This window comes from Neofelis nebulosa, chromosome 7, assembly GCF_028018385.1.
Source record: "Neofelis nebulosa isolate mNeoNeb1 chromosome 7, mNeoNeb1.pri, whole genome shotgun sequence".
NCBI lineage: Eukaryota > Metazoa > Chordata > Mammalia > Carnivora > Felidae > Neofelis > Neofelis nebulosa.
The window spans coordinates 28083425-28107351 of record NC_080788.1 but is presented as its reverse complement, the minus strand read 5'-3'; the positions used below and the strand labels follow the sequence as shown (position 1 = coordinate 28107351).

Below are 23927 nucleotides of genomic sequence, written 5' to 3'. Positions count from 1 at the left end.
AGATAGTGTAGCAGCAGAGTTTCAGGGATTATGGAAAATCACAACACACATCTGGCACCAGGCTTCACCCTTAATGACCTTGTTCCAGCACCAGCGAATGTGGCCATTTTCTGGGATCTGCTGGGACTAGGTGGCTTCAGCAGTCTCTACCAAATGTCCTTCCAGCAGTGGAACCACTTTTCCCTGTGTGGCCCAAGAACCTCCCGGACCCCACTCTTTTCTTGGGGATTCACCCTTCCTACCAGAGCACCACCAGGTATTGAGTTGTGGAGTTTCAGACTTTGCACTCTCCTTGTTTATAGTCTTAATGGAATTTAAACCCTCTCCTTTCTCCTTTCTCCTCTCTCCCTTTTTAGTTTAGTCCCTGTGGCTGTTTCTAATTTTCCACTTTCTCTCCAGTTGCTTTTGGGGAGGGGTGCTTTCCCATATTCTTCCCACCCCCCATCTCTGTCTTCTCTCTACCCACAAAAGCACCTCCCTTCCCATGGCTTCTTGCTCCCTAAGTTCACCTCTCCACACAATGTACCTTCTGAATTCTGTGGTTCAGATTATGCAGATTGTTGTGTTAATACTCCAATCAGTTTTCTAGGTGTGCAGTGGTTTAGTATTGGTCTGGCTACATTTCATGGACTTGAGACACACAAAAAACTTCCATGCTCTTCCGCCATCTTGGCTCCTCCTTCTCCCTCTTAGCACTTCTTTAGCTGCATCCTACATTCTGATAAGTTGTATTTTCAATTTCATCTAGTTCTATCTTTTAAATCTTACTTTGAAACTCCCTCTTTGACCCATAGATTAGTTAAAAGTATGTTCTTTAATTTCCAGATTTTTAGAGATTTTCCTGTTGTTTTCTGTTACTGAATTATAGTTTGATTTACTTAAGGTCAGAGAACTTATTCTGTATGACTTCAGTTCTTTAATATTTGTTGAAAAATTTTTTATGCCCTAGGTTTATGGTCCATTTTGTTGAATATTCCATGGGCTTAATGTAATATGATTTTCCCACTGTTTTATAACACTAATGCTACTTGCAAATAGAAATTGTTTATACTTAGGCCAAGCAATAACTTGTGAAACTGAAATACTGCTGTTTTTTTGTGTTTGTAATTTGATATAGAAGGTGGAGGATGTTGCAGAAGTGTTAGGAAAATAGTATGCTTGACCTTGTGTTTCTGAAACTACTGTGCTTCCAGAATCCCCTGGGAGCATTCACACATTATGAGGGGGAGATCTGGATGCATACTTAGACCTGTGGGCTTTCTAAAAGCAGAGTCAACATTGTGGCATTCCTAGGATCTACTGTAGGAGTCCACTCTAGGGGTAGAATTTGCCTTAGGTGAGGACTGAGAAGTCATTTAAGTCTTGGGGTAGAGCTGTTTTCCCAGAACCTTAGGGGTCTGATGGGTCCTGCTGTTGCCATCTGCACCCTCCTCACTAAGAGAGAGTGAGTCTTGGGGTGACCTGCAGCTCTTCTCATCTGCCCTCCCTCTCTGCTGCTGCCAGCTACTCTCCTTATGCATTATGCCCTCCTTGATCCCTCTTGGCCTGCTCTACTGTAGCTGTGTCATACTTTGCACTTTCTATTGTGCCATCTAGTTCATTCATTATGTGAGTTGTGTGTTATCTGCAATTTTGTTCTGTAGTGATTCCTGGTGCCTCATACAGAACCTGGCACAGAGTAAGTGCTCAATAAATATTTATGAAACAAGAATGTTCCCAGAGTGTCTTTAGATATTTGACCAGGTACTGAGGTCCTACTCTGCGTCTAGTCTAACCTGGCTCTTGGGAGTGGGAGCACCATCCACCTCTGACCCATGAGTGAATGACTGTCTGGCAATGAAGCATCAGGCAGGGTTCCCTTTGGCCTTTTAATAGATTCATGAGATGAAATAATTTCAGGAAGTTCTCTAGGTTATTTAAACTTCTTGTCCTATAGATAATCCTGTTTGGCACTTTCTTAACTGAAGATTTGGGGTTGTATTTCTTATCCTTGTAAAGTAGTTCTTGGTAAAGCTCCAAAGAACAAAATTGGATCAATCTTTCTAATTCTTGAACTTTGCATATTTAATAGGGTTTCTGGAGATTTCCCAATGCAGCATTCTAAAAATTCCATTATTACAGTGAAGGCTTCTATGCCCTTATACTGTATGAAATCATATTGAAACAGTGTGACACGGTCTTAATGACAAAGATTTCACAATATAAAGGAAATAATACTTTTCCCCTATGTGCCCTCCATTCAATATCTGGAATTATGTTTTAGGAAGAATTGCCGCCACGGGTTCCTTTCTGTTGGAAACAAGGAGGTTTTTCTTTCCTTTTCACTCACTTTATCTAATTGAAGCAAAATGATGTAGCCTTTGTGTGAGATCATGTGTCATTGTCCTGGGTCCTTTAATTTAGAAGCTCATAAAGCATTTGGTTTAAAAATTAACTGTGAAATGAAATTCAAAATAGATGAATAGAGAACACCTCTAGTCTTCCAGGGGGCCTCTACTTTAATCTCCAGAAATGGGAGGTGCATTTGGAGAGAGGCAAGATGCTATATTTCACAATGCAATGTACATACCACAGTGCCATTTTCCAGTGGAAGCCTCCAAGTCAAGCCTTCCTAATTTTTGTTATTGTATTTTTCAAGGCTGAAATTTAAATTATAGCTGTGGCTAATGGCTCTGCCCCCTAATTCATTTCCCTTTGTCTGCAAGTCTTTTCTTCTTGCTGAGATGTTACTATTGTGATTCACAGAACATATTGCTTCTAGTAGCATCTGGCAGACTTTGTCTAGCAGGCTCCATTACCTTGTTCCAGAGATGCCTTTCTTTTTCTTCTTTGAAGTCAGAGACTTCAGAACTGCAAGAGAGCTGGTGGATTATGTAATACAATTCCTTTACTTAACAGAAAAATATGCTGAATTTCAAATACACTTTTGTAATGGAAAGAGTTGGATGGGGCATGAATCTTCTAACTATACTTGGCCATGCTGTCTACATTTCTTCTAAGATCACAACTTGATATTTCAAGGGTTTTCAAAGCAATTCAGTAGAAAAATATCCGGTATTTTGTAGATTTGTCTTGAAGGAAGTGTCCCAGCACTCCTGAAGTTTGTTACCCATGCCCTTGACTGTTCCTGGACATGCAGTCTGTGAACTGAATTATCTGTTTTGAAGCTAGATCAAGTTAAGAGGTATGCGTGTGTGGGTGGGGGGGGGGGAGGATGATAGTGCATAAAGAAGGGCCACAGTGGGACCTGAGAGCTTTAACTTCAAAGAAAATAGTGATGCTATTGATACCTAGCAGAGCTAATGTGTGAAAAGGCAAGCACAGCTCTGAAAATTCTGTGTTAATAGGACCTCCACCATAATCTCATGAAATGGGCTTTATTATTATACTCACTTTATAGGTGAGTAAATTGAAGCTCAGGGAAGTTAAATTGCTTGCTAAAAGTCCCTGAACTGGTAAAGGTCAAGTAGGGGCTCAACCCTTGCTTCTACCTAGGCTGCATCACCTGTCAAGGAGCAGGGAAATGTCTGAAGCCAGAATTGCAAAAGCTAGACAAAGAGTGAACAAATGTCTGTTATGGCATACCATGGTCCAGCTTTGTGTTTGCAAATGTTATATTATTTAATTCCAAAAACATGTGGTAGTCCAGAACCTGTGAATATATGACCTTGTAAGGCAGAAGAAATTTGAAGATGTGATTAAGTTAAGGGCCTTGGGAGAGTATATTGGATTATCCAGGTGGGCCCAATTCCTTGAAAGTGGAGAACCTTTCCCAGCTGTGGGTAGGAGACATAACTATGGAATAAGGGTCATAGAAAGGTGATGTGATTACTTTTTATCCACTGTTGATAGCTTTGAGAATTGAAAAGATGGGCATTGGTCATGGAATATGGGTAGCCTCTAGAAACTGGAAGAGCTGAGGAGATGGATTCTTCCTAGAGTCCTCAGAAGGAATGCTGTCCTGCTGACTGTATGTTGGGTTTCTGACTTATCAAAGTATAAGTCTGTGCTTTTTTAAGCCACCTACTTTGTGACAGCAGCCCTAGGTAACTAACATAGGAGGTTCCCATGAGGGAGGTGTTACACTCCTGTTTTATAGCTGGAGAAACCATGCAGAAGACAACTTGATACAGATCTCAGCTGTGGTAAGTGGGAAAGGCAGGATTGAACTCATCTTCTTCCATGACCACGTATGTCCTCTTAGGAGGGAGAGTGGAAGTATCAAAGGTTGCCACATGGTTGCTGAGCTTCATTTCATAGCTGAGAATCGGGGCTTCAGCTTAGCTGCCTCGTCTCAAACATGTGGGTGGTGCAGGGAGCTGATTGCCCTTGTGTATATGCAAGAAGAAATCAGAAGTTGATAGGTAGGGGCTTGCCTTGTCTCCCAGTTTTATGATTAATCAAAAGACCTGGCTGCTATGAGCTGGAGGCATCAATTGGGAGGACATTTGGGGCAAATGTGTGTGTGTGTGTGCGTGTGAGTCAGCGTGTGAGGAGGGTGTAGAATGTGTGTGTGTGTGCAAGTGTGAGATGGTTGATGCTGCATGAGTGTGCAAGATTATAGATGTGTGTGAGTGTAAAACTCAGTGGATGTGTGTGTGCAAGATTGTGTGTGTCTGTGTGTGCTTGTTAGTGTGAGTGTGATTGTGTGTGTGCATGTGCATGAATATGAAACCGAATATGTGTTGGATGTATGCATAAGATAGATCCCAGTGCTACTTTGTCTTCATGTCACTGGATTACCTCTGGCACCACAATTGGGCTGCTCTGAGGCAGGGGTGGAGAGTCTGACCTATTGCCCACACCTGGCAGTTTGGAGAATTGATTCCCTGGAGGCCAGGGTGCCCTCAGGATTAGAAGCAGACAAGTCCTGACCACAGGGGAGTGTCCACACCCAAGTCCTGGCCTGAGCTTCAGTTTTCATGTCTCCCCACATGATCTCCTTTAGGAGATGGGGCTCAGGATCAGGGTGCAGGAGGCACTGCCATGCCCCCTCAGCAAGGGCACATCACACTGAGGACAGGGATAGGCTTATATCCTTTCCTTTACCACTTGAGACCTCCCAGGGTGTGGACCTGATCTAGCACTGGGGAGGGATGGGAACCACAAGGGGCAGATGGCATCAGGGCACATCTACTGGGGACAGGGAGAGTGATGGGAGCAGTGGGATATTTCTTTCTCCCATCTGTTGTGCTTCTATGGTCTAGCTTGGGCAAGTCTCTGGATAGTACAGTACAGTTTCATTGTTCTTTAAAGTTATTTTATTTGCTGACAATGTGTTTTTTTTTTTTTTTTTACAAATGGAAAAAAATATTTTGTTTTAAAATCTTTGCTACATGTCATTATTTTTGTCACTGTAAAGCTCAGCACAGATGCCAGCAGTACAGAAATGGCCAACAAGAAAAAAAATAAAACCCTGAAGGAAAATCAGAAACAAAACCCCCAGAGCCTCGTCTCCCTTCCCTCTCCTTCCCCAAAAGCCCTATAATAACTGTACAATATTATAGTCCTGATCACATTTAAAAACAATTATTAAAAACAAGGATTCCATTGGAAGCTCAACTTTTTGGATTCTTAAACTGTGATATAAATATATATGTATACGGTATGTGTGCACATAGAATAAAAAAAAAATCTCCTTTTCAACTCCACTACCTGGCACCAGACTGGAGACAAAAGGGAGAGAAACCCAGTAATGATGTTCTCTCAGCCTCTCTAAGGCCATCTATGCCCCCTCAGTCCCCTATGGCTACGTTTAATATGTCTTCTCCTTATTAATTCAGTCTTGCACTTAAGATACTGGCCTAAGCCAATTAAAAAAAATGGCTTCTACACATGACTGTTACCTGAGAAAGGTACAGAGAGAGAGTAATAACCTGTATCTGCATTTATATGGCTATAGTTAACTCCGTGACCCTGTTAGAATGGGAGTCCAGGCCCCTTCTATCACATGGATTCATACTCTTTTATCATAAAGCAAAATCCAATCTTAAGATTGGAGGGAGCAAAGAGGAAGAAGTATAGGTCCAAAACAGACCCAAGTCTCAGTTTCTAGTCAGACTGAACTGGGAATGGGATGAAGGAGGCTACTTTGCAAGACTTGGTTTAAACTCCAGCAGTGAAGATTTCCCTGGGACTGCTAATCCAAGAAGTTGAGTTTCCATGCAGAAATAACCTCTACAGAACACACATCATCTGTGATTCTCACAGAAAAATGCAGCAAGTATGGCCAAGTATGGGGTTTTAAAAGGGGGTTATCTTCACACCCTAAACATCTGTAATGTTTGCAGATATTCTCTATAAGGTGAGAGCACCAAAAGCAGGAATGACCCAGCTTTACTACTAAATATGTTTGATGAGAGACAAGCCATATCAAAAGACTTTATATATCTGCTTAGAGTTGCATATTGGCTGGGAATAGATGTAAGTGCAGCAAAGATGTTTGTTTAAATACTCTTTGGCTGCAATACTAAGTGGAAAATACGTAGAAGATTTAACTCCTTAGGACTCTTTGAAAATTACATGGAAAAACAAAGATATAATCTGAGACAAATTCTGCATAACTCCCTAATAGGGAGAAAAAGATAGAGAAACACACATGTGCATGCACGTACACACACACACACACACACACACACACACACACTTTTTCCTTCTCCCTCTCTCACTTCCTCACTCACTAGGCAGCAGAAAGAGCCTATGCTCACTTCCTAAAGCCATACAGGTATATGTAACCTACCATGTTTCATGATCTTCAAATAGGAGGACATTTCTCCTCTCCCCAACCTTATTCACAATTTCTTTCCCAAAACAAGCCACAGTATCCAAGGCAAATAGTAGATGAATGGATGTCAGGTTCTCTAACCTGCCTATTGACCCTAGCAAAAATCATTTCTGCATAAATCTCTGGTCAGGAGGTATAAGGAAAGGCATTCTTAGCTTCACCCAGACTCAGTTTTTCAAAGATCCCCAAAGCCTTCAGGATTCACCCCATTTCTTCTCAGAGGCAGGAGGGCAAGGAAAGGCCAGAAGGGGAAGGGGTACACATTAGGGGTGAGGGAAAAGATGGGAGAGGGAATTTTATTTTCTTTACAGAAACATTTGCTTTTTAAAAACAAACGGTGACTTTCCTCCCCCACCCCTTTTCATCACCCTGATAATTCTATTCTGAAAAGGAGGGAAACATAGTTAGGTCAGGAAATTCTTCGTTGTTGTAGCTGTTGCTCTGGTCTCCCAGCATGGACAGCATCTCCTGGAAGACCTCAGGTGGGTCAGGTTGCCATGCTGATAGCTGTTGCTCTCTAGAACTTGAGCGATGATGAGAATGCTGGCCCTGACCCTGTGGCCAGACTTACACCCTCTGCTGTCTGTGTCTGGAATTGTCCTGTAGTCTGTCCAGTCTCAGGAGAAAAGTTGGATCCGTGATTGGTGGGACTAGGGGAGGCAGCAGCACCAGGTGACGCAGTTGAAGCACCACGGAGGGACATGGGGCTGAAGGAGGACGGAATCTGAAAGCTTCCCATACCAAACTGGGAAGAACGAGTCTTGGCTGTAGCCTGAGTAGCCACCTGCTGGGCAGAGAAATCTGGGCGGGTGCTAGGGGTCCAAGTTGGGGCTCCTTGGGGTGAGTTGGAGTGGTGGGAAATCTGGGCCAACATCTGCCCTGCAGAAGCTGATGGCTGGACGATGGTTACAGGAGAGGCCAGACCACTATTTCTGAAATTCTCTGCCAGCTGGGGGAGGGGGTGTAGGAGGGAATGTATTGTCCTGTGAGAATAGCTGTTGGATGGAAGGGACAGTGCTGGAGGAGATGCCTTTACTCTGATCTGCATTGATGTTGGAGTAGATTTCTGAAAATCTTGGATCTCTATCCTTGGCAAACAGACCATCTGACTTTCCAAGGGGCTTACTGTGTTCTGGCCCTGTGGTTATTACAGGCTGAACAGAAACCTGGGAATGATTGTAGCCAGCCAGTCCATCCCTTCCTGATACCACATCCAATTCTGTTTGGTGTTGATGCTTCCTGGATGCCAACTGCCCTGAGCCCATCTCTAAGGGTAAATTAGCCATGGGACCTAGCTGTGGTCTCTGGATTGTGTTGGACAGTGTAGGCCTTGGTTGATGGCTGGAGTTCTTCACATTGGTGTTGGTACAGATGATGTACTCAATTTCATCTGAGTAAGGGTTCTGGAAAGTAAAGGAGCTGGTTCTCATCCAGAGCCATTCCCGGTTCTTAGACCAGAACCGGAACATGACAGATAGCACTTGGCCTTTTAACTTCACCACCTGTTACAAGCTGTCTCTTAGAAGCTGTTGGTATTCAGGATGACATAATTCTACAATATTCTTTCCTAAGAGTTCCTGTGGTTGGTAACCAACAGGAGCCACACAGCGGTGTCCCACAAAAGTGAATATCCCCTCAATGTTGTGCCGCGAGATGAACTCTGTTGGTTGACAAATGTTACTCATGTCTGTACAATTGGGAGAACTGGTTACCTGTAGTCTGCCAATGGCCACTAGGCAAAATTTGCTCCCCTGGCCAGACTCTGGATCATCATCTGGGAGGGAGACACCTGCTGGGGACCAGGCCTTGATATAGGCTGTGCAGTGGACCACCACAAAATGAGGTTCCCCATCCTTCACAGAGCCAAGTCCATTCCTGCATCTGTTCCTCACAAAGCTCAGTCTATTCATGGAGACTTGGGTCCACAGAGCTATTGCCACACCTCCTATGGCAAATAAATGATCTCCTTGAGCCCATACACATCTTCATGGAAGACTGTTGGCCTTCCTTTTTCACTGTTCCAGTCTTCAGGTCTGGAAGGATACACCCTGTCAGGTCATTTTCTGAAGTGGAAAGCTGATCATGAAGTTTGTCCACATCATCTGGATGCACCTGATCATAGAGTGTGCTACCAAACCATTCAGACTGGTTCAAAACAGGGGTCACTGAGTCAGAGATGTAAACTACCCAACCTATCTCACATGAGACAATAAACAGAAAGCCATCCGCTGCCTCCAAGATCAAAGGTTTGAGTTCCTGATCAGTGAGGAACGAAGGCTTGTAGGTGCCATCAGTGGATGTATTCCCAGTTCCTGACAAGGAATTTATGTGAGAGACTGCCATGGGTAAGATGGTTAGGTTGTCTGGTTTTTGAGCCAGGGCACTACAGGTGGGCACCATGTCTGACAGTTCTGTGATGTAGGCTGTCATCTTGTTCCGTTGCCCCTGTTCAATTTCACTGTAATTTTCCCTGGTGAGTCTTTCTTTATCTGCAAAGCTCTGCTCATCATCCAACCTGGCAAGTCACTCCTTATCATTAGACATCTGATCATCATCACACCTCAAAAATTTACCTTCTCCATCATCATCATCAAAATCCAACCCTGGTCACCACTTAATAGCCCTGTGGACAATGGCTCCTCCACCTTGAATCCCAGCCCCAGGGTTTCCTGAGGCAATGGCTGGACCCAGTGATGGTACATCTGATGTCATTTCTGGGTAGCTCAGTTGGTTAAGCATCCGACTCTTGATCTCAGCTCAAGTCTTGATCTCACAGCTGTGAGTTCAAGCCCCACGTTGGGCTCTGCACTGGTTGTAAAGTTGGGGTTAGCAGCAGCCGCCGCCTTGGCCGCAGATACCACTACCAACGCAACCCCCCCCCCCATGGGAGGAGCCACCGCCACCGAACAGGGGGAAGGGGGAGGGGAGAGGCACTCACCAAACGCGGTACCCTACAGCCACCACCGCTACCGCGGAATCCAAGATGGACAATGTGTTATTTAAAAGATTCTCTTTTGGTATTCTACAGAACCCTTCCCTCTTTTCCTCATTTCTTCCTTTCTCCTTCCTTCCTGTCTGCCTGCCTGCCTGCCACTTTTAGAGCACTGGAGGTCTGGAAGGCACAGATTTCTAAAAATTTCTAAATTGACACATAACATTGTGTAAATTTAAAGGGTACAACATGTTGACTTGTACATTTGTATATTGCAGTATGATTACCACTGTAGTTTAACCAACATTTCTATCACAGTTACATAATTATCAATTCTTTTATGTGGTGAGAATAATTAAATCTAGTCTCTTAGCAACTTTGAAGTTTATGATACAGTACTGTTGACTATAATCACTATGCTGTACATTAATTAGATCTCCAGAACTTACTTGCCCTCTGGTTGCAAGTTTGTACCCTCAAACATCTCCACAATTGCCCCCCCCCCCACCGTCCCTGGTAACCACCATTTTGCTCTGTTTCTATGTTTGGCTATTTTAGATTCTACATATAGGTAAGTTCATACAGTAATTTGCCTTTCTCCATCTGACTTATTTCATTAGCATAATGCCCTCAAGGTCCATCCTATTGTCACAAATAGCAGGATTTCCTTTTTCTCATGGCTGGATAATATTCCATTACACACACACACACACACACACACACACACACACACCATATCTTCTTTATCCATTGATGGACAATTAGGTTGTTTCAATATTTTGGCTATTGTGAATAATGCTACAATGAACATGGGGGTGCGAATATCTTTTTGAGTCCTGTTTTTATTTCATTTGCAAGTAAAGGAAACAGACATACCTAATGTGGTATTTTCATCCTGTGGTGAAAATAATTTCCATTTGATGATGTGTGACCATGGAGCAGTCATTTTGGAAGAATGTTAAAAGGAAGTTGTGGGAAACTTCAAACAGAACATGTTTTTCTAAACTCTATTTCAATTTTTAGGATATAGTCACATGAAAAAATAGTGTTTGGTAACATCCTAATTCCCTAAATGGATCTGTGGAGTTGTAGCCACCTATTGTGATTCTCCAAAGCCAGAAGAGTTAACAACTGGCATATTTCTTTTACTGTGGTAGCTAAGCTTCTGTAGTTAGCAGAAATGTTTGTAGTATGCAATAGGAATTTGTACCTTATGAACTTAGCCCTGAAAATTCAGTGACACAATTATTCTTATTTTCCTTTTTGAGGAGAAACCTAATCTGTCCTCCTAGGCAACACAGGATCAATTGGTGATATGTTTTGTATGATTGCGGACCGCTGCAGATGACACCTTTAAGCTCCAGGATCTATAATTTTGTGTAACATAAGTCATGCCAGAAAATTAACTCAGTATTATGTGGGTAATACCTAGAAATAAAATATATGATTTGTTCATATGCATTCTCCTTAGGTCACACAGTACATGAGGGGCCTTTCAAAGGGAATATATCATATAAAAACCAGTAATGGTAAAATATCAGCAAGAACAAATAGCCAGGACTGACAAAATACACATAAGGGAAAAAAAAGTGGGCATTGGAGGCAGGGTACTAGGGCACAGTAGATTGCTTCCATCTGCTCACGTGCTATCTTCCAAAGCAGAGTGAGGGCCTGGGGTCGGGTGATGTTTGGGAGCATATAACACAATCCACCCCAGTCCATCCACTGGTCACAATGGTTGCCTCTGCACTCAAATATACAACTTCCCTACAAGATGCACTAAAGCTGTCACCCTATTCAGCCTCCTGGTCCAATCTGGGAGCTACAACCTTTGAGTAGGAATTCCCTGCCTCTCATTCACACTATGAACCAGTGTAAGATGGGGATGCCATACAACCCACTTCTCACCCTGGGAGGCGCTGTGAGGAAGCACACAGGCTTACAGGGAACCTACACAGGTGGCATCAACTAATAGCCTCCCATTCCAGCATCCACCTCACACCTCAAGCCCCCGTGTTCCAGCATCTACCTCTTACCTCACAACCCCCTGTTCCAGGATCCACCTCACATCTGCCAGTCCCTGTTCTAGCAGTCACATCTCACCACACAGCGTCCTATATCAGTATTCCCTCTCACCTCATAGCCCTCTGTTCCAGCTTCCATTTCTCACCTCACAGCTCCATGTTCCAGCTTCTACCTCTCACCTGACCAGCCCCTGTTCTACCATCTGTTTCTCGCCTCACAGCCCAGTGTTCCAGCATCCACCTCTCACCTCACAGCCCTGTGTTCCAGTTTCCACTCCTCACCTCACAGCCCCATGTTCCAGCATCCACCTCTCACCTAACAGCCTTTGTTCCAGCATTCACCTCTCACCTCCCAGGCCTCTATATTCCAACATTCACCTCTAACCTCACAGCCTCATGTTCCAGAATCTTCATCTCACCTCACAGTCCTATGTCCAGAATTCATTTCTCCCCTCACAGCTTCTATGTTTTAGTATCTGCCTCACCCCTGTGTCCAAACCTCCAAGCTTATTAGGTACATTTTTGGCTTCTTGTTTGTCACAGGTGACCCTCTTATTAAATATTTTCTATCGTATCAGTTGAGTTGCGATTTTCCCTCACCTTGTATCTTAGTATTTTTTATGGACTACTGCCCATTCTATAAAGCCTTGCTACCTATTTTAGATTTTAGGTTTTTGTATCTGGAGTGTCATACTTTGGGGCCAATTTCCAAATTAGTCAGCATTTTCTATGTCCACAGCCATCCAAACATCCCAGTGACTTAACCTGTTGCTTTCTGCTGTGCTGGGATCTGATGACAGGACTGTTGTCTGCACAGAACCTCTGAAGCTCTGTTCAGATTGGCACTTGTTATGCTGTTCTGAATAATAGTAATTCTAGATAGCCACACTTTTGGTTTCATGGAGGAAAACTTTATTAATAATAAGGGAAAGAAAATATAAGGAATTAAACAATTATGGTAAACATAAAGAGGGAGAGAAGTACAGAGAAGAGCAAAGAAGGCTCATACATCAAATTGGGTACTCACAACATCCAACCTTCTGTCTGGGGAAGCCCCTCAAAGAACAGCCAAGGTGGAGTCTTGATTGAGGGTGCTGGGTGGAACATCCTCCCCTCAGGTGAGACTTCCAACTAACTATTCCCGCCAAGGCAATATGTATACTACCCATGTGTTATTTATGGTTAGTCATTAAGTCTGCCTTAGTGCATACCCAAGCGAGCTGGGGCTAGGACACTTTTCTCTGTTTCTCTTATCATATCTCACAATCTTTGGAGTCTATACATCTGCATATTTCTCTTCCCTCCCTGATCCATTCCAGGGGGTCAGCCTGGTCTGGCTCAAGGACGTGATGCATGTTAATCCCTCTTGGCATCAGGAACAGAAGGGCCAGTTCTGATCCTAAGGCAAGATATGGAGTACAAACCAACTAAGCCCTCCATGATTGTGTATGTGTGGCTCTGGGCAGAAATGCATGACAAATCACACAAACCTTCTAAACGAACACATGCCTGCTTGTGTGGCCTCAGTGGACTAGCAGGACTAGATATTGGCTCCCAGATAACCTGCAGCCACTCCCAGGGTACATGTTCTTTTGCCTGTTCTTTCTGGTTGCCTCTTGAGAGGGAAAGCCCAGTAGCAATTAGGTTTTGGAAACATTGCAGAAAGGTATATGTGTGTGTATGTTTAACCAGCATTTTCCATGCCTATTGTGTCACAGGGTTTTATGTTGAGCTAGGATTATCAACACATCAAGGAACTCAGGATCTTTGGAACACACTTAACATTCCATCCGTTTTCCATGTCATGTGAGACTCAGTAGAGAAATGGCTGAAAGTGCTGCTAGTGAGAAGGGAGCTGGTGGTGGCATGTAGGGTGAGAGGTTGTGGCTTTGGTGCCAAGTGCCTAAGGATCATTCAAGCCCAATGTAGTCAGTCTGAGGATAGGGTTAGGCTGAAGGCAGAGAACACTGATTCAAAGTGAGGATAATGTTTCGATTCCAAAGCACTGGTTCTAATGAAAACCTGGGTCATTTGATAGTGTTCACTTTCTGTGTGTGTGTGTCTCTCTCTATTCTTTGCTCCCTCTCTCTTATCTTTTTCTTCTCATTCTTCTTCCTCTTTTCTTCCTTCTTGCACTAGTGTAAGGCTACATTGTCATAATAGCAGAATATGTAGTATTTTTTTATGTAACAAAATAACTGGCATAACTGAATATAATTGATTTAAGCCCTTAACTATATCATAAGGAATGCAATTAAAGTAGAACTTTATCATCACCCATGCAATCTACTTCATAAGACATTGAAAGTGGTTACCCACATTAACAGAGGTTTTGTGATTGGCATGACACCTGTCAAGGTGGTTGGAACCTACATTGCCCAGAATAGTTTATAAACATTTTGAAACAACTTTGCCTGTATTATTTGTAAAAATAATAGTTAAAAAGGCATTGCATTACGTAAAAGTGATCTCTGTGAGCATTGTTGAGAAAACTTGCATTTCAATGTGGATTTTGAGCTTAATTTTAGATTTCTGTAGTATATCACACATAACAGACAAAATATAGAGATATATTCTTGCTTGTGAGAGCTGTTTCTAAGTGATTTGCAATCTCTGAGCAGAATGCATTTAGGTGCAGACTTCATGAAATTATGTACAGTGCTTTAATTTATTATCTTTCATGAAGATTTCAGTGATTTTAAAGTCAAGTGCATTAAAAACCATTTTTGACCAATTAGAAAAATGGTCTATGTATTGCTTTTCCTAAAACTAGCAAAAACAAGACGAATGAAACCTGCCTTGGAATGGTAGTGAGAAGGAAAAGAACTTTGCATCTTGGCAACGTGCCTCATTATATTAAACAAGAGTCAGGGAAATTAACATACACCCAAATAGGCTGCTTAGAACTTACTTAAGGCTCCATGCTGTTTTGAAGTTTGTTGATCTGCAACATTTTCCTTTAATTTGTTCTTGCTGTTCTTTACTCTTTCTCATACACACACATACAAAGCAAAAAAAAAAAAAAGATGTGCATTTTTTGGGCAAGTAGTTGGTTTGTTTTAAATGAAAAATGATGAGATTAAACCCAGACCCCTCCTGAGCATGACCTAATTGCCTTGCCCTGACTGCTGGCACATCCTCTCCTTTCCTTCTGCCTCTGACACTGCAAAAGGGGTTGCCTTTTGGCCCTGGACGCCTATTCAGGCCTGAATCTTCCTCTTTCTCTGGGTGTCTTGTGTCCTGACTGTGTCATACCTTCAGGCCTCTCTGTCCCAGGACCTCAATCACTCTGTTTACTAAATACTCATTTCTTGTTTACAGGGACTGGGCACACCAGTCTCTGTATTTACTGAGTCCTCAATGCCAGGAGCAGTGACCAGTGAATGCACTGTTGTTGCTGTGCTATTTTTCAATTAAAATGAGCATTGTGTGAATGCTCCTTATATTTTGATGGCATTAATTTCAATGTTCCAGATTTAGGAAGATATTGCCATGGAATTCTGGAATGAGAAGGGTCTTTGGGGTCATCAGATTTGACCCCATATATTCTTATTCTTTCTTTCTTTATTTTTTTTTTACTGTAAGTGCTATGCTGAATAGGATCCTAAGTTCTATCCTCGATTTAAATTTTGAAATGACTTGGAGGAGAGAAGCAATGACTTTTTTAAATTAAAGTTTTAATTTTGACATAACTACATATTCACATATAGTTGAAACAAAGAAATACAGTGATTTTCTGCACTCTTTATCCACTTTCTCCCAAGGGTAATGTGTTGCAAATTGTGGGGGTGGGAAAAATTTCCCTTCTTCCCTCCTATGTGCTTTGTCTGGTCTGGGAACCCTAAAGTTTCCCAGAGCCAATTCCAAAATGGTGGTATCCCCCTAGCATCAGGCAATTCTCAGATACCAGCAGGGTGTCTGAGAACTTAACTCAATTTATGACAGTATCTACTCAGTGCTAGCACATCAGATTCCACAGGTTAAGTGTTCCATGCCCAACCCCAACTTCAGAAACCAGTCATAAGCCCCTGGCTTCTGACCAACTAGCAACAAATTAGAGATTCCAAAAACCTCCTCCTTAGGTTTGATTACTTGCTAGAGTGGCTCACAGAATTCAGGGAAACACTTATTTTTATTAGCTTATTAAAGAATGTGAAGAGATACATTGGGCAAGGTACCCAACAAAAGAGTTTCTGTTCTTATGGAGCATGGGACCGAGCTTGGTGGCATGTGGAAGTGTTTTGGTTCCCCAAGCATGGAAGATCTCTGAAAACAAGGACCAAAAAGCTATCATTTTGTGTTTTTATCGAGGCTTCATTACATAGTCATGATTAAATAAGTCATTGGCCATTGACCGATTCAGCCCCTCTCTAGAGGTTGGGGAGTGGGGCTAACAGTTTTAATTCTCTAATCACATGGCTGGTCCTCCTGGCAACCAGCCACTGCCCTTGGGTGGGGTCCAAAAGTCAACTTCATTAATGACACGACACCCATTTCATTCCTCCCTCCCTCCCTCCCTCCCTCCCTCCCTCCCTCCCTCCCTCCCTCCCTCCCTCCCTTCCTTCCTTCCTTCCTTCCTTCCTTCCTTCCTTCCTTCCTTCCTTCCTTCCTTCCTTCCTTTTTCCTTCCTTTCCATTTAAATTTTTTGTTTAAATTCCAGTTAGTTAACATACAGAGTAATATTAATTTCAGGTGTACAATATAGTGATTCAACACTTCCATACAACACCTGGTGCTCATCACAACAAATGCACTCCCCTTTTAAGTTTTTATTTAAATTCTGGTTACTTAACATACAGTGTAATATTAGTTTCAGGTGTACAATTTAGTGATTCAGCTCATCCATGCAACACCTGGTGCTCATAAACTTAAGTGCACTCCTTAATCCAGTTTGACTTTCATAGGTCTGAAATGTTTTTTTTTTTTAATTTTTAACGTTTGTTTATTTTTGAGACAGAGAGAGACAGAGCATGAACAGGGGAGGGGCAGAGAGAGAGGGAGACACAGAATCTGAAACAGGCTCCAGGCTCTGAGCTGTCAGCACAGAGCCCGACGTGGGGCTCGAACTCCCGGACCACGAGATCATGACCTGCTCCGAAGTCGGACACGTAACCGACCAAGCCACCCAGGCACCCCGGTCTGAAATGTTTTTAAGAACTGTAGATGAAGACTAGATATAGCTGGGAAATAAATGTTGGTCATCTGAGTGACAAAAAATATTTTTTTAATCAGTCATTATATCACTATGTCATTGTATCAGTTGGTTTGATAATTAAGTTGACAGAAGATAGATTAATAGGAGAAAACAAACTAATTTTGTACATGTAGGAGCCCCATAAAAACATGAGACTCAAAGATATGGCCAAAGAAGGCAGCTTTTATATCTTTTAGACAAGAAAATAATAATTTTGTGAAGAATTGACAAGACAAAGGGATTGTCTACTACTTGGGTAGTAAATTAGTGAAGTAACAAGTCTTGTTTATATAGCCTTTTCAGCCCTAAATTCCTGATGAGGATGGCTTCTATCCTAGTACAGGAAAAGTACCTTTCATGTATGAGATTTATTTTTTCTTTTAAGGGGATCAACAAAAGGTTCAGAGTATCTTTCTTGCAACAGCTGTTTATTAAGTAACTTTGATTCAAAATAATCAATATGCCAAAATGGCATATTTTGGGTCTGACATATTCGGCTCCTCTTTACAAAACTGTAGTAGAATATCACAACCAGGACATTAACATTGTCACATTGAGGATACAGAACATTTCCATCCCCACAAGGATGCCTTATGTTTTCCTTTTGTACCCACACCCAATTCCTTCCATTTCTTATAACCCCCTTCTTACTGACAATTACTAATCTTCCCACCATTTCTATAATATTATCATTTCAAGAATGTCCAAATTGAGTCATACATTGAGTGACATTTTAGAATGGGTACTCAGTGTAATTCTGTTGGAGGTTCATCCAGGTTGTTGCATGTATCAGTGGTTTATACCTTTTCATTGCTGAGTAGGATTCCATAATGTAGATGTTCCATGGTTTGTTTAACCACTCAACTCTTTAAGGACATCTGGGTTATTTCCAGTTTGGGGCAGTTACAAATAAAGCTGTGATGATTATTCATGTACTGATTTTGTGTGAACACAGGTTTTCATTTCTCTGGAATAAAATGCCCAGGATGGAATTGGTGGGTAGTAGGGTAGTTGCAACGTTTAGTTTTTTGGACCATTTTACATTCCCACCAGCAATGTGTGAATGAGCCAGTCTCTGCATCTTCACCGGTATTTGGTGTTGTTTCTACTTTTATTTTAGCCATTCTCCTAGGTGTGCTGGGAAGTCTCATTGTTTCTAGCCCTAAAGCCCCTTCAGGACTCTGTGGGAGAAATATCTGCCTGCCCTTTTTTCTCCCTCCAACTTGTTCTGAGGTACAGACCCATGGCTGTGTTTCGTTCCCCTACAGGTGGATTATGAACTCTGTGAGGGGCACTGCTGGATTTAGTTTCCTGGCCATTCCCTGAGCACAGTTGTCTGTCACTGCCTTGACATTGTGCCTTGACTGTTACATGAATAGGAAATGCTTGCTCACATTTTGGAGGCACTGGCCTCCTCAAGGGGTCATGTGAGGAGGTGGGGTGGTTTTTGCTTCAAGAGTCCCTGGCTGGTGGGCAGAGGGGCTCTCTGCCATGTCCTGGGCCCTGAGTATCCATCTGTGCTGAGGGAAGAAGGGCCTGCCATGTCCTATGACTGGGTCCAAAGCCTGAGGCTCCAGGTGATCTATCCTTCAAAATCAAGGTGAAGATATTCATACCCACTGTGCTTTGCTGGGCATACCAGGTGCACTGGAGCCCACATTGCAAAGTGGTGTCAAGTAGCACTGGCCTGCCCTTTGAAATATTTCTGTCATGCAGGCTCTTGCACTCTGGGCCTAGGATGGGAGGGCCAGCCCTGATGATCTCTGAAATGTCTTCTGGGCTATTCTTCTACTGTGTTGGACAGTAGGTTTTGGCTTTTGTTTAGATGGCTGACTAATCTCCCCACTGTCTTGATGAATAACTCCTAGCTTCCCATTGTGTTGTCAGATCCAAACTGATGTCTTTATGAAATTTGGCCATATGCTTTGTGTATTCTCTTGAAGCTTTCTCATTTCTTTTAGTTTGGATAGGCTGAGATTCCAAATTTTAAAGTTTGGCTTCCTTTTTAATTAACTGTTCCATCTTTAAGTCACTTCTCACTTCTCTCATTTTACTCAAAGCTGCTCCTGCAACCCTTTGCTTAGAAGACTCATCAACCAGTTAGCCAATTTCATCCCTTACAGGTTCTACCTCTCACAACTAGGATACAAACACAATTCAACTAAGTCCTTGGCCAGTTTATAACAAGAATTTCCTTTTCTTCATTTTCCAATAACATGTTCCTCATTCTGTCTGAGACTTCCTCAGAATGGCCTTTACCATCAATAGTTCCACCAACATTTTATTCTCAACCACTTAGGTATTCTCTCTGAAGACTGAGACTTCTCCTCAGATGACTCTCTTACTTCTGAGCCCTTGCCAGAATTGTTTTTAATGGTCTATTCACAGCAATTAAGGCTTTTCCTAGTGTGCCTCTCCAGAGTCTTCCGCTCTCCACCCATTACCTAGTTCCAAAGCTGCTTCCATATTTTTAGGTATTATAGCTTCTCAGTTTCTTCTCAGTTTCTTAGGGCTGCTATAACAAAATGCAACAAACTGGGTGGCTTATAAATGACAGGCATTTATTTCACAGATTTGGAGGCTGGAAGTGCAAGTGCCAGCCTGATCAGATGAGGGCCCTCTTTTAGGTTTCAGACTTCTCATTGTATCATCATGTGATGGAAGGGTCAAGAGATCTCTCTGTATCCTCTTTTATAAGGGCACTAATCCCATTCTGAGGATTCCACCCTCATGACCTCATGACCTCATGACCTCCCAAAAGCCCACCCTCTAATACTATCACTTCAGGTATATGAATTTTGGGAGGACACAAGCATTCAGACCACAGCAGCAACCATTAGCATGGTACAATTTTATTTTTTTAATTTTTAATTTTTAAAATTTACATCCAAATTAGTTAGCATATAGTGCAACAGTGATTTCAGGAGTAGATTCCTTAGTGCCCCTTACCCATTTAGCCCATCCCCTTTCCCACAACCCCTCCAGTAACCCTGTTTTTTGTCCATATTTATGAGTCTCTTCTGTTTTGTCCCACTCCCTGTTTTTATATTATTTTTATTTCCCTTCCCTTATTTTCATCTCTTTTGTCTCTTAAAGTCCTCATATGAGTGAAGTCATATGATTTTTGTCTTTCTCTGACTGACTAATTTCACTTAGCATAATAGCCTCCAGTTTCATCCATGTAGTTGCAAATGGCAAGATTTCATTCTGATTGCCGAGTAATACTCCGTTGTATACATATACCACATTTTCTTTATCTATTAATCCATCGATGGACATTTGGGCTCTTTCCATACTTTGGCTATTGTTGATAGTGCTGCTATAAACATGGGAGTGCAGTGTCCCTTCAAAACAGCATACCTGTATCCCTTGGACAAATGCCTAGTAGTGCAATTTCTGGGTCGTAGGATAGTTCTATTGTTAATTTTTTGAGGAACCTCCATACTGTTTCCAGAGTGGCTGCACCAGCATGCATTCCCACCAGCAATGCAAAAGAGATCCTCTTTCTCTGCATCCTTGCCAACATCTGTTGTTGCCCGAGTTGTTAATGTTAGCCATTCTGACAGGTGTCAGGTGGTATCTCACTGTGGTTTTGATTTGTATTTCCCTGATGAGGAGTGATGTTGAGCATTTTTTCATGTGTCGGTTGGCCATCTGGATGTCTTCTTTGGAGAAGTGTCTATTCATGTCTTTTGCCCATTTCTTCACAGGGTTCTTTTTTTTGGGGGGTGTTGAATTTGATAAGTTCTTTATAGATTTTGGATACTAACCCTTTATCTGATATGTAGTTTGCAAATATCTTTTCCCATTCCCTTGGTTGCTTTTTCATTTTGCTGATTGTTTTCCTTTGCTGTGCAGAAGCTTTTTATTTTGATGAGGTCCCAGTAGTTCATTTTTGCTTTTGTTTCCCTTGCCTCCAGAGACGTGTTGAGTAAGAAGTTGTTGCGGCCAAGATCAAAGAGGTTTTTGTCTGCTTTCTCCTCAAGGATTTTGATGGCTTCCTGTCCTACACTGAGATCTTTCATCCATTTTCCATGGTATAAGAAAGTGGTCCAGGTTCATTCTTCTGTATGTCACTGTCCAGTTTTCCAAGCACCACTTGCTGAAGAGACTGTCTTTATTCCTTTGGGTGTTCTTTCCTGCTTTGTCAAAGATCAGTTGGCCATACATTTGTGGGTCCCTTTCTGGGTTCTCTATTCTGTTCCATTGATCTGAGTGTCTGTTCTTGTGCCAGTACCATAATGTCTTGATGATTAGAGCTTTGTAGTATAGCTTGAATTCTGGGATTGTGATGCCTCCTGCTTTGGTATTCTTTTTCAAGATTGCTTTGGCTATTCAGGGTCTTTTCTGGTTCCATACAAATTTTAGGATTATTTGTTCTAGTCTGTGAAGAATGCTGGTGTTATTTTGATAGGGATTGCATTGAATATGTAGATTGCTTTGGGTAGTATCAACATTTTAGCAATATTTTTTCTTCGTATCCAGGAGAAGTGAAAAATCTATATGCTGAAAACCTAGAAAGCTTATGAAAGAAATTGAAGAAGACACAAAAAAATAGAAAAAGCATGATACAATTTTAGAATATTCATTTATCCCATAAAGATCCCTAGGGCCCATTTGGAGTCAGTCCTTATTGTTACCTCCAGCCACAGGCAACCCTGATCTTTCTGTATCTCTAAATCAACCTTTTCTGGACAGTTCATATAAATGGAATGGCACAATGTAGTCTTTTATGTTTCACTTTTTCACTTTCCAGAATGCATTTTGGGTTCATTCATAATATAGCATGTATCATTAGCTCCATGTTGTAGCATATACTACATTTTGTTTATCCACTCATCATGGATAGACATTTGGAATGTTTCCAGGTTTTGCCTATTTTGAGTAATGTTGCTATGAACATTTATGCTTTATGTGAAGTGTTAAAAAGATAAACTGAGGTATAGTACATTTTTAAGAGTTTATTTGACCAAAAATCAGTTAGAATTGGGCAGTGCCAAACTGGAAGTGGTTTGAAGTACTCTATCAACAGGAGCTATGGGAAAGACTTTTACAGAGAAAATGGGGAAAGCAAAGTAAAAAAATGATTTGATTGGCTATAGCTGAAGCATCTGCCTTATTTGGGAAGCCTAGTTAGCTGTTTATGATCAGTTGTTCTTAGATTTTGATTTCTTTTTTTTTTCAATGTTTAATTATTTGGAAAGAGAGAGAGAGAGAGAGAGAGAGAGAGAGAGAGAGAGAGAGAGAGAGAGAGAGAGAGAGAGGCATGGGGTGGGGTGGGGCAGAGAAAGAGGAGAGAGAGAATTCCAAGCAGGCTCTGCGCTGATATGGCAGAGTCCAGCAACACAGTGCTCAATCTCAAACTGTGAGATCATATTCTGAGCAGAAATCAAAAGTCAGATGCTAATCAACTGAGCCACCAGATGCCCTATAGATTTTGATCTTTTAGTCTTGAGGCATTTATTATAGGCTTAGATTTTGGTTTGCTTATGTAGGCTGCTAAGGCATTAGAACCACTTCTGTATTTAATGGCCTCATTTAGTTAATTTAATAGGACATATATTTTCATTTCTCCTAGGTAGATTCCTAAGAGAGGAATTTCTGGTCATATGGTAATTTATTATTTAACTTTTTAAGAAACTTCCAAACTTTTTCATGAGGGCTGCACCATTTTATATTCCCACCAGCAATATTTTATTTTATATTTTTTAATGCTTGTTTATTTTTGAGAGAGAGGGAGACAGAACATGAGCGGGGGAGGGGCAGAGAGAGAGGAAGACAGAATCTAAAGCAGGCTCCAGGATCTGAGCTGTCAGTACGGAGCTGGATGTGGGGCTCGAACCCACAGACTGCAAGATCATGACCCGAGCTGAAGTTGGATGCTTAACTGGCTATGCCACCCAGGCACCCCTCCCACCATCAATGTTTGAGGGTTCCAATTTCTCTGCATCCTTGCCTTTCTACGAAAATATTTTGTCTCAGAAATTCCATGTCCATTTGAATTATAATTAAATAGAAAACATACTTTCATGATTCAGTGGTAACACTGAAATCTCAATTAGATTAAGCATTTGGCTATGTACCTTTGGTTTAATAACAGTGTCATTAATTGGGAAGAATTGATATATGTTGTGGAACTAATGGTCTACTTTCCTCAGGGTTATATGGTAAATAATTAATGACAATTTACTGCAGGCTTCCTTATAGAACATACGTTAGCCTTCTGCTTCTATTCCTGGGTCATCTAATTATTCAGGAAATGAAATTAGCTTTCATTAGAAGGCAGACTGGTGGTGTTTGTGCGTGTATTTGGGGTTTCCAGATTCTGAAATAAAAGGACCCCTGATTTATATGTATTTTTAATAGATATGGTATAAAATGGCATATAGAAATAACATTGATGGATGCTAATAGCAATATAGGCTTTTTGTACGTTTTAAAACCCTGTGGACTGGAATGCAATAATTTCCTATGTTCCTTTCCAGATTGTTCACAGAACACTGGCAGCCATGTTGGGTTCCCTTGCAGCATTAGCAGCGCTGGCTGTGATTGGAGACGTAAGTTGTAACATTTTGAGTCAATGGCTTACCACTCTATAGAATATAAGATTCAAAGATAGTCCAACAATTAGGCATTAGCTAGTGATTTTCATTCTTTTATATGCTATTTCCACATTTCTCCCTCAGGAACCATGTTGGAGGCATGAACCAACAAACCTTATCAACATTGATGATGTTTTTCATTTGACTTTCACACACATTTCTTATTTTGCATTTTAGCTGAGGAAAGGCTCATCGCTATGCAGTTGCTCAGGGCTGTGTAGCTGAATGGTTAGATTTGGCTCTGGGTGCTGTCAGCCCTAGGGAACTAGAGGGTGCCATCCTGCCTGGAGCAGAGAGGTGAGAAATGGTGAGGTTGGAGTTCTGTCTTGCAGACATCAGGAGGTCCCTGGAGATGCATGTTTGGGGGTGATGGCACCACATCAGGGTCTGC

At 41.9% G+C, this 23927-nt stretch overlaps 2 protein-coding genes across 2 annotated transcripts in view; one reads left to right on the top strand and one right to left on the bottom strand.

Annotated features, from left to right (window-relative positions):
• The window catches only part of OCA2 (OCA2 melanosomal transmembrane protein), a 483960-nt gene that overhangs the window by 139667 nt on the left and 320366 nt on the right, over nucleotides 1–23927 (top strand). Inside the window, exon 10 of the mRNA XM_058736912.1 lies at nucleotides 23420–23491. Within this exon, the coding sequence (XP_058592895.1) occupies nucleotides 23420–23491 (72 nt within the window). The remainder of the gene's footprint in view (nucleotides 1–23419; nucleotides 23492–23927) is intronic.
• On the bottom strand, nucleotides 6602–9498 carry LOC131516200 (aryl hydrocarbon receptor nuclear translocator-like). Its single transcript, XM_058736913.1, is given in 5 exon segments — nucleotides 6602–7352; nucleotides 7354–7736; nucleotides 7738–8700; nucleotides 8702–9384; nucleotides 9387–9498. Coding segments are annotated over 5 exon segments (2319 nt in total). The 5' UTR covers nucleotides 9487–9498; the 3' UTR covers nucleotides 6602–7162.